The 12124-nt window shown below is 46.2% G+C and overlaps 1 protein-coding gene across 1 annotated transcript in view; it reads left to right on the top strand.

Moving 5' to 3' along the window:
- Nucleotides 1–12124, top strand: part of SCPEP1 (serine carboxypeptidase 1) — a 32857-nt gene that overhangs the window by 2658 nt on the left and 18075 nt on the right. The window contains exons 2-5 of the mRNA XM_047080989.1: nucleotides 733–881; nucleotides 4036–4125; nucleotides 7909–8064; nucleotides 8661–8735. Of these exons, the coding sequence (XP_046936945.1) occupies nucleotides 733–881; nucleotides 4036–4125; nucleotides 7909–8064; nucleotides 8661–8735 (470 nt within the window). The remainder of the gene's footprint in view (nucleotides 1–732; nucleotides 882–4035; nucleotides 4126–7908; nucleotides 8065–8660; nucleotides 8736–12124) is intronic.

Raw genomic sequence — 12124 nt, 5'->3', positions numbered from 1 at the left:
TGTCTCTCTCTCTCAAAAAGTAAATAAACATAAAATTTTTTTTTAAAAAGGACTTAGATTTTTTTTTTTCCTTCACAAAAGCTAACAGTTTTCCCAATATAATATAGTGACTCTTGGTCTCTCTAATTTGGGATACCTCTTTAATAATACATTAAATGAGATACAAAAGCTAGCATCTTGCATTTTGAGATTTTTTCCTTTTTTCCCCAAAATGTAAATCTCTCTCTCTTTTTAAAACAGAATTGTGGGGGTGCCTGGGTGGCTCAGTTGGTTAAGTAACTTCGGCTCAGGTCATGATCTCGATGTTCATGAGTTCAAGCCCCGCATCGGGCTCTTCGCTATCAGTGCAGAGCCTGCTTGGGATTTTCTCTCTCTCTTCCCCTACCCCACTTGTGTTCTCTCTCTCTCTATCTTAAAATAAATAAAATAAAGTTAAAAAAAATAAGAAAAAAACAGAATTGTAAAAGTGTTCATGCCTACTGTTAAAAATTCAAATATTACAGACGGTGCAGAGGAAAAAGTGAAAGCCCCCAATCTCCTCTGCCACTATTAAGTTTGGTTTGTTTTTTCACAACTGAAGTGTCTTTTCCTTATCTCCCCACTATATTAGAGTGAGTACCTTGCCAAAAATATAAACCACGTCATCTCTAGCTTAGCATGGCCATCTCTACAGCCTTGGAATTTACCTGGATGGTTGACCTTCAGGAAAATCACATTGTGCTTCTGTTTCAGGAGCAGTCATTGACTGGCCCGCAGAGGAAGGAAAGGAAGTGTGGGATTATGTGACTGTCCGCAAGGATGCCCACATGTTCTGGTGGCTCTATTACGCAACTAACCCCTGCAAGAACTTCTCAGAACTCCCTCTGGTCATGTGGCTTCAGGTAAAAGTGGCCTGGCTGCCTGGCCCGGTTTTCCCCTCTTACCACTTTGCTGGCTCGTAAAAGCTCACCGCTCAGGGGGGAAGGACTGATGGGGGAGGTCCTGGCTGAGGGGGGGGGGGATTTGGTGCCCTCCTGAGGCAGGCAAAGACAATGGTATGCTAAGAGGCCAAATCAGAGAGTGAGGGGTGCTAGCCTTTGCAGAGGTCTTTTTATATTGAGCCCAGTCAAGGGACGCCTGGGTGGCTCAGTCAGTTAAGTGTCCGACTTCAGCTCAGGTCATGATCTCACGGTCTGTGAGTTCGTGCCCCATGTCGGGCTCTGTGCTGACAGCTCGGAGCCTGGAGCCTGAATTCTGTCTCCCTCTCTCTCTCCCCCACTCATATTCTGTCTCTCCCTCTCTCTCTCAAAAATAAATAAACATTATATTGAGTCCAGTCGGTGGCAGGATGCCTTAGCGGAAGCTCCTGTAGACCCCTGTGACTAAATGCTGACAAGTGTTCAGAAAGGTTCCCAAGCAGCCCTTTCTCTCTGTCTCTTCTCCTAGTCCTTCCTAGACCCTAACTCCTTGCCCCCAGAAAAGCCCCCTTTTGAAAGGACTCAGCCTTTTGTATCTTAGAATTCAGTGTTGGGTCCTATCCTCCCTGAGTGTGTTTGGGTTTTAATCTTGAGCTCTGATTGTAGGATGGAAGGCTGGGAACCGGTTGGAGGCAGCTTTGGGGGGCAGGCAGAGGATCCTCTCTTGCATTCCTAAAATATTTGCCTAGAGGTGGCCCACACCCACCTGGAAGACCAGCCTTTAGGGAGGGGTTGACGAACATAGTTTTGCTTCAGCTTCTGGAAACTGGCGGTATGGCCCAGATTGGGCGCCAGGTTGCGCACCAGTAAATAGGGTGTCGGGGTACTCCTCTCCATGGATGCACGTGTCACTTCCTCCCAAAATGTCAGTATTCACGAGCACCCTGCTGGTGCCCTGGGCTTGGCCTCCTCAGCTAGCCCTGGCGGACTCTCCTGATGAGACTGAGTGCAGGTGAGCCCTGTGCAGAAAGGGGGCGTTATCACAACTGTCTCCTTTGAGTGCTGGAGGTGAGGCCTGGCCCAAGGGTGCAGATGTAAAAGTGTCTGAGAAGATGCCACGGGTGTATCCCAGTGCCCTTCTGTCCACCCAGGGCTGCTGTAGGTAGAGATGCTGCAGGGTTCCGTTTTCTGGGCTTTGGTTTTTGTTTGTTTGTTTGTTTATTATTTTTTTTAATTAAAAAAAATTATTTATTTTTGAGAGAGAGAGAGAGACAGACAGAGTGTGAGCGGGTGAGGGGCAGAGAGAGAGGGAGACTTAGAACCAGAAGCTCCAGACCCCAAGCTGTCAGCACACAGCCCGACACTGGGCTCGAACCCATGAACTGCGAGATCATGACCTGAGCCTAAGTCAGGTGCCCCACCGTTAGAGCCACCCAGGCGCCCCTGGGCTTTGTTTTTTTTTTTGTTTTTTTTGTTTTTTTTTTAATTTTTTTTTTTCAACGTTTATTTATTTTTGGGACAGAGAGAGAGCATGAACGGGGGAGGGGCAGAGAGAGAGGGAGACACAGAATCGGAAACAGGCTCCAGGCTCTGAGCCATCAGCCCAGAGCCCGACGCGGGGCTCGAACTCCCGGACCGCGAGATCGTGACCTGGCTGAAGTCGGACGCTTAACCGACTGCGCCACCCAGGCGCCCCTGGGCTTTGTTTTTTAATCTGAGGGATTTTAAGGTTTTTCAACTTTTTCTTCATCAGCAAGACTCTTACCACCGTCAAGTGAAAGCTTCTATACGGAGCCCAAGTGGAAAGCAGAAGGGCTGGAGTGTAGGCCGGGTCCTACCCTGGCCGCCTTCCCTTTGTCACATGCTCGCCCCTCAGGCACCTTCTGGGCTCTCAGGAATTTAAAAACCATTGAATTTCAGAAGTTGCAAAACCTTCCTATTGTTTTATCTGGATTAGTTGCCAACGTTTTATTTTATTTTATTATTTTTTTAATGTTTGTTTATTTATTTTTAAGTGTTTATTTATTTTTGGGAGAGAGAGTGCAAACAGGGAGGGACAGAGAGAGGGGGAGACACAGAATCCGAAGCAGGCTCCAGGCTCTGAGCTGTCAGCACAGAGCCCGATGCAGGGCTCAAACTCACGAACCGTGAGATCATGACCTCAGCTGAAGTCAGCCACTTAACTGACTGAGCCATCCAGGCATCCCGATGTTTATTTATTTTTGAGAGAGAGAGAGAGAGAGCATGAGTGGGGAAAGGGCAAAGAGAGAGGGAGACACAGAATCCGAAGCAGGCTCCAGGTTCCAAGCTGTCAACGCAGACCCCAAGGCGGGGCTAGAACTCATAAGCTGTGAGATCATGACCTGAGCTGAGGTCGGATGCTCAACTGACAATGCCCCGGCACTGAGCTCTGCTCACAGTCCTGCCCTGCCATTGGCCCTGGATGCACACAGTATTGAGTCCTTCCTGCCCTGGGACTTCTACATTTACTAAATTATATCCCAGGATCCACATGATCAAACTGCCCTTCAGTCTGCGTCCCTTGTTGGTCTGCAGGGACAGAGGAGAGGTGGTGGGGTGAGGAGTCACAGGGCCCCAGGTCCAGGCCTGGCAAAATGGACCCCTAATTGCCATGTCCCTTCCCTGGGCCTTACTGTTCATCTTGGAGATGAGAGGGGTTGGCCAAGGTGTTTTGAAGGTCAGTGCCCAGCGTGCCCCATGGCGGGTCAGGAGTCAATCTCAGAGGATCAGAGGTAGGAAAATTCCTTTTGGGGCTCGTAAGCCAGGTGTGTTTATTTATTTATTTATTTATTTATTTATTTATTTATTTATAAGCAATCTTTACACCCAACATGGGGCTTGAACTCACAACCCCAAGGTCAAGAGTCGCATGCTCTACTGACTGAGCCAGACAGGTGTCCCTGAGTCTTTTCCCTTTAGAAAGACTTCAGCAGTTACCAGGGGCTCTGTCGGCACAGACCCCCTGGTTCACCAGGTCAGTTGTGTCTTTCGTAGAATGTTGACCGAGCCAGCACTAAATCATAAATCATTTAGAGTGAATGTGGTCATTGTTATAATGACCAAGATTTGACTAATGTTTTCTCTGGGCTTATTTTGTTGTTTATTTTCTCTTCCACAGGGTGGTCCGGGCGGTTCCAGCACTGGATTTGGAAACTTTGAGGAAATTGGGCCCCTTGACAGTGATCTCAAACCACGAAGAACTACCTGGGTACAGTGAGCACAGCCTGACTGAAACTGCCCTGTGGCCTCTCCAAGGCTGAGCCCCACCTGGCCCTACCCCATTCTGGGTGGGGTCACAGATTAAGCAATCCCACTCCATCATCTTCCCCAGGGGTCCTGGGCCTTGTGCACTTGTCCCTAGGCTTCCGCTCTAGCCAGCTTCTTCCATTTCTGGGGGCAGCTTGTCCGTCCCCTGGCTCTCTTCCCTTCCCACGTTGGTGACCTTTCCATCCACTTGACGGCCGAAGCCTATTCCAGCAGACACCCTGGACCTTGTCATTTCCTATTTGGCCATCTCTGCAACCTGACCGCAGGATCCCACCCTCTGGCCACGACGTCCAATCCTGTCCCCTCTCCACTCTCCTACCCTGCTTCTTGACTTCATCAAGACTTCAGAGCCTTTGTCCTCTACCTTTTTGGTGTCTCTCTTGTTCTGTCTCCACCCCCTCCCTCGCTCTTGGTTTCACGTCCCACCCTAACCCCTCTCTGCTCAACCCCTGGCTCCTTCATCCTTCTCCCCGAAGAGCCAAGCCACCCCCAACCTTGGATCAGTCGCACTGTGCACCTGCTCGGCCCCTGCTCCTGGGTGCCAGACACTGGCGGGCAAAACCACAACCTGGTTGTGGGCTTTGCCTGAGCTCGTGGCCGCCCTCTGCTGTGTGCTGCTGCTCTGCTCCCTCCCTGTCTGCCCAGTCTCCCTGCCTCACCAAGAGGACAGAGTCATTGCCTGTGACCGGCTTTCCCCTGTCCTCTCTACCCCTTCCTGCCCCTTACTATCCTCCTGCCCATCTCAAAATAACACGAGGCCCCTCTCTGCTGGGGTCCCTTTCTCAAAGATTCCACTTGGACAGTTAGTACCTTTCTACATCCTTAGGCTGTCTGTAGGCTCTCTGTTCCCTGGGCTACAGACATGCACAGGTTTTTCCCAACCTACTACCAAGCGCCTCCAGCTATTACCTTTTCTTGAAAGATTTCTTTATACAGGCATACCTTGGAGACGTTGCGGGTTTGGTTTCCAGACCTACAGTAAAGTGGTCAAATGAATTTTTCGATTTCCCAGGGCATAGAAAAGTCACGCTTACACTATACCGTGGTCTGTTAACGTGTAAAACTATGTACGTTAAATTAAAAATACTTTATTGCTAAAAACAGCTAACCATCATCTGAACTTTCAGTGAGTCCTAATCACTGGTTACAGAGCACTGTAACAAGCACAGTAATAATGAAACAGTTTGAAATATTGCAAGAATTACCAAAATGTGACACAGAGACACGAAGCAAGCAGATGAGATGCTGTTGGGAAAATGGTGTCTATAGACTTGCTCAACACAGGGCTGCCTACAAACCTTTAATTTGTTAAAGAAAAAAATGCAGTAAAACAAGGTGTGCCTGTATTTACTGCTGTCTAGTCTTTACCTCCTATTTTTTTTTTAATTTTAATGTTTATTTATTTTTGAGAGAGAGAGACAGAGAGACAGAGCACAAGCAGGGGAGGGGCAGAGAGCGACAGAGACACAGAATCCAAAGCAAGCTCCAGGCTCTAAGCTGTCAGCACAGAGCCCTGTGCGGGCCTCGAACCCACAGACCACGAGATCATGACCTGAGCTGAAGTCGAACGTTTAACCAACTGAGTCACCCAGGGGCCCCTGGTCTTTACCTCCTATTTATGCCTTAGCCCAGAGCTTTCTCACCTGGGGGCTGGGTGCTGGGGGCAGGAGAGAGTACTTACTAGGGAACCCAGTGCACGTTAGCTCTAGGATGCAGTACACTTATCTCTGTGGCCGTGACAAGGTTGGGAAGCACCAGCCTGACCCGCTGTAGTCTCTCCCCAGAGCTCTGCTGGAGCTGTTGTCCCCAAGGGTGTGCTGGCTTCCCAATTCCAAAGTCCCTTTAGATCCTTCATGGGATTCTTTTCATTGGATTTCTTTGCCACACTATTGGCCGTTCCCATGTCTTAGATATTGTTTCCTGTACCCTGTCCTAGGTAACATTCTCTTCTATGTGTTCTTTGGGCGGCCTTGTCCTCTCCAACTGATTTAATGACACATAGAAGGTGATGCCCCCCAAGTCAGCATCTCTGGCTCAGAACTTTTTGCCCAAGAACTATTTCTCCATTTGCCTCTGAGATGCCTCCTTGTGGATGTCTCTCGTACGTGCCCGGTTCGACATAGCCCAGGCCATATTCATTATTACACAAGACCCTCTATCCACCCACAAAACCAGCCAACTCTCATGTGTCCCTTGTGGTAAATGGTACCACCATCCAATCAGATACCTGAGCCAGAAACCAGAGAGCCATCTCATCTTCCCCTGCCCCTCCCTCTCCCACCCTCCCCTCATCCAATCAGTTTTACCTAAAAATGAATTTTTTAAAGTATAGCTTTATTGAAATACAATTCACATACCATATAATTCACCCATTTAAAGTATACAATTCAATGGCTTTTCGTATATTCAGAGTTTTACAACCATTACCACACTCAATTTCAGACCATTTTCACTAGCCTCCCATCCCAGAAAACCTCATACCCCTTAGCTGTTAACCACCAATCTCTCCTTAGGCAACTTGCCACAAATCAACTTTGTCTCTGTTGGGTGCTCTTTCCTGCTTTGTCAAAGATTAGTTGGCCATACGTTTGTGGGTCTAGTTCTGGGGTTTCTATTCTATTCCATTGGTCTATGTGTCTGTTTTTGTGCCATCAACTTTGTCTCTGTAGACTCGCCTGCGTTAGCCGTTTTGTAACAATGGTGTCATACAGAATGTGGCCTTGGGCGTGTGGCTTCTTTCACTTAGCATAACATTTACAAGGTTCATCCGTGGAGGATATACCACTCCTTCCCTCTTTGAAGGCTGAATACTAGGCCATCGTATGGATATGCCACATTCTGTTTGTTCATCCGGTGACGGACACTTGGGTTGTTTCTACCTGTTAGCGCTCATGAACAGTGCAAGGAACACTGGTGTACAAACATTTGTTTTGCGTTCCTATTTTCAGTTTCCGAGTGGAATTGCTGGGTCACGTGGTGACTCTATGTTGAATACCCGAGTGCTGTTAATAGCCTTCATCCCTTTTCCATCCTCTCCAGGGGCTGCTTTCAGAGTGCCTCTCCAATGCAAATCACTCCTTAGTTTAATGTCTTTCAGTTCCCAGAAGACCAGATCCAGATTCCTGGGCATGACCTGGTCTCTGCCCACCTCCTGCCACATTTCCAACATCCGAGCCAGTACACTCTACCTTCAGGCCCCGGCCCGGGCAGTTTCTTGATTTGGACTTCATTCCTTTGGCCGCTCATTCACACCTAGCTTACCATACTCACATCGAGATTCTGTAACTCCGAGCCTCTTTGGAAGAGGTATTAGGATAGTTTCCGTACTTGTAGTGCACCGGGAGGCCAGGCCGGTGTGGAAATTGGATTCACCTTAAAGAAAACTGATATGTGGTATTCAGACCTTGGACATACCCTCACTGCTTCCAGCTGTTGCTTGGACTGCGTGGTTCTACCAGAGCTAACGTATTACATTTAGGACCCTGTATTGTGTGAAAACTGACCGCTTATGTGTTTTGATCCCCGTGTATGTTAACCTTTCCTTCTTGCCTCTCCTTTTCTTCGCCTTAGTAGCCTATGTTTATAATTTTTTGAAATCCCTTTTAGCGGTAGGCTTGTAAGCACACTGATATCCTTGCGTGTGGGTTTTGTTGAGCTCATAGAAGAGAGTGGAAAGACGGTGACTGACCGATGGTGCCACTTGACTTTCCTATGTGACGTGTAGCTCCAGTCGGCCAGTCTCCTATTTGTGGATAACCCTGTGGGCACTGGGTTTAGTTATGTGAACAAGAGTGACGCGTATGCCAAAGACCTCGCCATGGTGGTGTCAGACATGATGATTCTCCTAAAGACCTTCTTCGATTGCCACAAAGAATTCCAGGTAAGCTGTAACTTGGGGTCAGCTAAGCAAAGCGCTCACAGTCCCACTGTTACATCCATCCTAATAAACTTAAATTTCCCCAATTTCCCCAAGAGTTCAATGTCCAGCTGTTATCAGAGACAACCCTTCTGCACCCGAGATCAGGTTGTGGCCTTCTGTTTCTGTCATCTCTCAAGGTGGTTGGTTTTTTGTTTTTTTTTTTTTTTTCAACGTTTATTTATTTTTGGGACAGAGAGAGACAGAGCATGAACGGGGGAGGGGCAGAGAGAAAGGGAGACACAGAATCGGAAGCAGGCTCCAGGCTCCGAGCCATCAGCCCAGAGCCTGAGGCGGGGCTCGAACTCACGGACCGCGAGATCGTGACCTGGCTGAAGTCGGACGCTTAACCGACTGCGCCACCCAGGAGCCCCTCTCAAGGTGGTTTTAAGCTTGAAAGAATGACCTTGGAGCCTGGTACTCTAACCAGATAAGGGGGGGAAAGACCAATAAAAGCAGATTTTTGTCTGGCCACTACATGCAATAGAAATATGAAATTAATTTATGTAAAAAAATGCACTCGGGATATTTAATTCTGTGTAAATTCCTTTTCTTGCTAGACGATTCCATTCTACATTTTCTCGGAGTCCTATGGAGGCAAAATGGCCGCTGGCATTGGTCTAGAACTTTATAAGGTAACAGGAAAGATGTCTTTCTTGTTTTCGTTTCAGATAAACTGATTCTGTTCCTTTTTATATCAGCTGATATTGAATATACTATGAATAGGACCTTGTGGTACCTTGTACATGCAGAGTAAGGTTAAATCTCTAATAATAACCATGAAAAGTTCCAAAGAACACAGTGAAGGTTGCCCTAACGGATATGAAACGAGTTATAAGAAAGCTACAGTGAGTAAAACAGTAAAACAATGTGGTACTAGCTTAGCAGCAGACTTCAATGCAGCAGGGTGAAGAACCCGGAAACAGATTTTACATATACTTCTGTGTGTATGTAAGTAACATGTATGTGTCATGGATATGATCATGTGGCAGAATCATACCAAATGATAACATGGCATTTCAAATCATTGGGCAACAGACAATATTCAATGAATGGCACAGAAACGAATGGCTCTCACTTTGAAAACCAGTAACATTGAATTTCTTCTTCCATAAAACGTCAGTTGTAGATAGATTAAAAAATCAAAACATAAAAAAATCTAGGGGCGCCTGGATGGCTCACTTGGTTAAGCATCTGACACTTAGTGGGCTCAGGTCTGTGATCTTGTGGTTCACAGTATCAAGCCCCACATCAGGCTCTGCGCTAACTGTGGAGCCTGCTTGGGATTCTCTCTCTGTCTCTCTCTCTCTCCCTCTCTCCCTCTCTCCCTCTCCCTTCCCCTCCCTCCCTCTCTCTCCTTCTGCCCCTCTCCCCTGTGCACACTCTCTTTCTGTCTCCAAAAAAAATCTATCTATATAATAGGAAAGGTATTCTTATTGATACTCCATAAAAAAAGAGAATATCCTAAGAAAGACAGTATTCTTTGCGAATTGGCAAAGAATGCAAACAAACAATTTATAGAAGAAATGCAAACAGCCTGTGAACATATGGAAAATGCTCAACTTTTATTAGTAGCCAAATCTATGGGATTTACAAATATTTAAAAGATTGGTGATACCCAGTTTTGGTTAAGAAGTCAGGGAAATGAATAAAACATTTTAAAATGGTAAATCATTTTATTTATTTATTTATTTATTTTTTATTAAGAAAAAAATTTTTTAATGTTTTTTTATTTTTGAGAGAAAGAGACAGAGTGTGAGCAGGGGAAGGGCAGAGAGAGGGAGACAGAATCCGAAGCAGGCTCGAGGCTCTGAGCTCTAAGCTGTCAGCACAGATCCTGATGTGGGGTTCGAACCCATGAGCCGTGAGATTATGACCTGAACCGAAGTTGGATGCCCAACTGACTGAGGCACCCAGGCTCCCCAATGGAAATGATTGGCAGTATCTGTCAACTTTTAAAGTCTATATGCCCTTTGGCCAGTAATTTCAGTTCCGGAAATCTGTCCTGTGGGAATTCTTAACACATGTTTGTGTGTTGAGAATGTTTAATACGCTATTGCTTACAATGTCTGTCAACTGAAAACAAAGTCAGTGGCTATCTGTAGAGGATTACTTAAACAAAATAGATGTATCCTTCCATGATGGGGCAACCATCATAAAGAATGCATGCATCTCTATATACGTGTGTGTGTGTGTGTGTGTGTGTGTGTGTGTGTGTGTGTAAGCTTGTGAAAGCAAAGAAAGGGCTGAGAAGCGTATTTAACATCTTAACTGTGGTGAACTGGTGAGTGGAGGGGGTGCATGTGGGACAGAGGGGAAAGTTTTTCCACATTTTCTCCTGTCTCCTGTGGTGTTTAAGTTTGCTTACAGTGAGCTTGTATGAGCTTCTTTTTTTTTTTTTTAATGTTTATTTTTTGAGAAAGAGAGAGAGCACACGCATGCATGTACAAGTTGGGAAGGAGCAGAGAGACGGGGACATAAGGTTTGAAGCAGGCTCTGCACTCACAGCAGAGAGCCCAATGCAGGGCTCGAACTCACGAACCAAGAGATCATGACCTGAGCCAAAGTCGGGCGCTCAACCGACTGAGCCACCCAGGCCCTGCCACCACCTGATTTTATATGACCTGTGAGCTAAGAAGGGCTTTTACATTTTCAAGTGGTGGTGGTGCAACGGCAGGGTTTAAAAGCAAAGTAATATATCATGATGCGTGAAAATTACATGAAACTCAAATTTCAATGCCCACAAATAAAGTTTTATTAGAATTGTTAATTTGTTTACATATTACCTGTAGCTGCTCTAGCGATACAGTGGTAGAACTGAGTAATTGCAACACAGGCTGTTTGGTCTACAAACCCTATAATATTTTATTTTTTTTTTAAATTTTTTTCAACGTTTTTATTTATTTTTGGGACAGAGAGAGACAGAGCATGAACGGGGGAGGGGCAGAGAGAGAGGGAGACACAGAATCGGAAGCAGGCTCCAGGCTCTGAGCCATCAGCCCAGAGCCCGACGCGGGGCTCGAACTCATGGACCGCGAGATCGTGACCTGGCTGAAGTCGGATGCTTAACCGACTGCGCCACCCAGGCGCCCCAAACCCTATAATATTTTAAATGCTGGCCCTTTCTAGAAAAAATTGCCACTCTCTGATATATGTGATGTGTACTTCACTTTTAACAAATATTTTATTTATTTACTTATTTATTTATTTGAGAGACATAGCGTGAGTGGGTGAAGGACAGAGGGAGAGGGAGAGAGAAGATCTTAAGCAGGCTCCACTCTCAGCACAAGCCCCATGCAGGGCTCAATCCCCTGACCCTGGGATCGTGACCTGAGTCGAAATTAAGAGTCGGATGCTTCTCCCTCTCTCTCTGCCTCTCCCCTGCTCATGTTCTGTCTCTCTTTCTCTGTCAAAAATAAACAAACATTAAAAAAAATTTAAATAAATAAAAAAGGGGGGCACCTGGGTGGCTCAGTTGTTTGAGTGACCAACTTCGGCTCAGGTCACGATCTCACAGTCTGTGAGTTCGAGCCCCGCGTCAGGCTCTGTGGTGACAGCTCAGAGCCTGGAGCCTGTTTTGGATTCTGTGTCTCCCTCTCTGTCTGCCTCTCCTCTGCTCATGTTCTGTCTCTCTCTCTCTGTCAAAAATAAATAAACATTAAAAAAAAATTTTATTTTTAAATAAAAAAAAAAAAGAGTCGGATGCTTAACCAACTGAGCCACCCAAGCGCCCCTGTGCACTTCATTTTGCTTCAAATCAGAAAGGACATAATATCTAAATCTAGTCTGATTTTTCCACTGGACTCTTTCACCTTCCGCCTGCATAGAAAGTTACCTGAGTGGTGTTATCTTCACACTATATGGATGTCTAATTCTTCATCCATCTTTCACCTAATAGTTTTACATCCATTTTGGATTCTCATGTGAGTCAGTAATATCGTTAGGAGTTACAAAATGATGGTTTTCTCCTCCTGTCTTTTTGTTCACATCCATTAGCTGGTATTCTATAAACTGGAACTTTCCC

This window comes from Lynx rufus, unplaced genomic scaffold (assembly GCF_022079265.1).
Source record: "Lynx rufus isolate CCGP_SWC_20201006 ecotype Redwood Valley unplaced genomic scaffold, mLynRuf1.p SCAF_18, whole genome shotgun sequence".
Taxonomy (NCBI): domain Eukaryota; kingdom Metazoa; phylum Chordata; class Mammalia; order Carnivora; family Felidae; genus Lynx; species Lynx rufus.
This window is presented reverse-complemented; position numbering and strand designations above follow the sequence as displayed.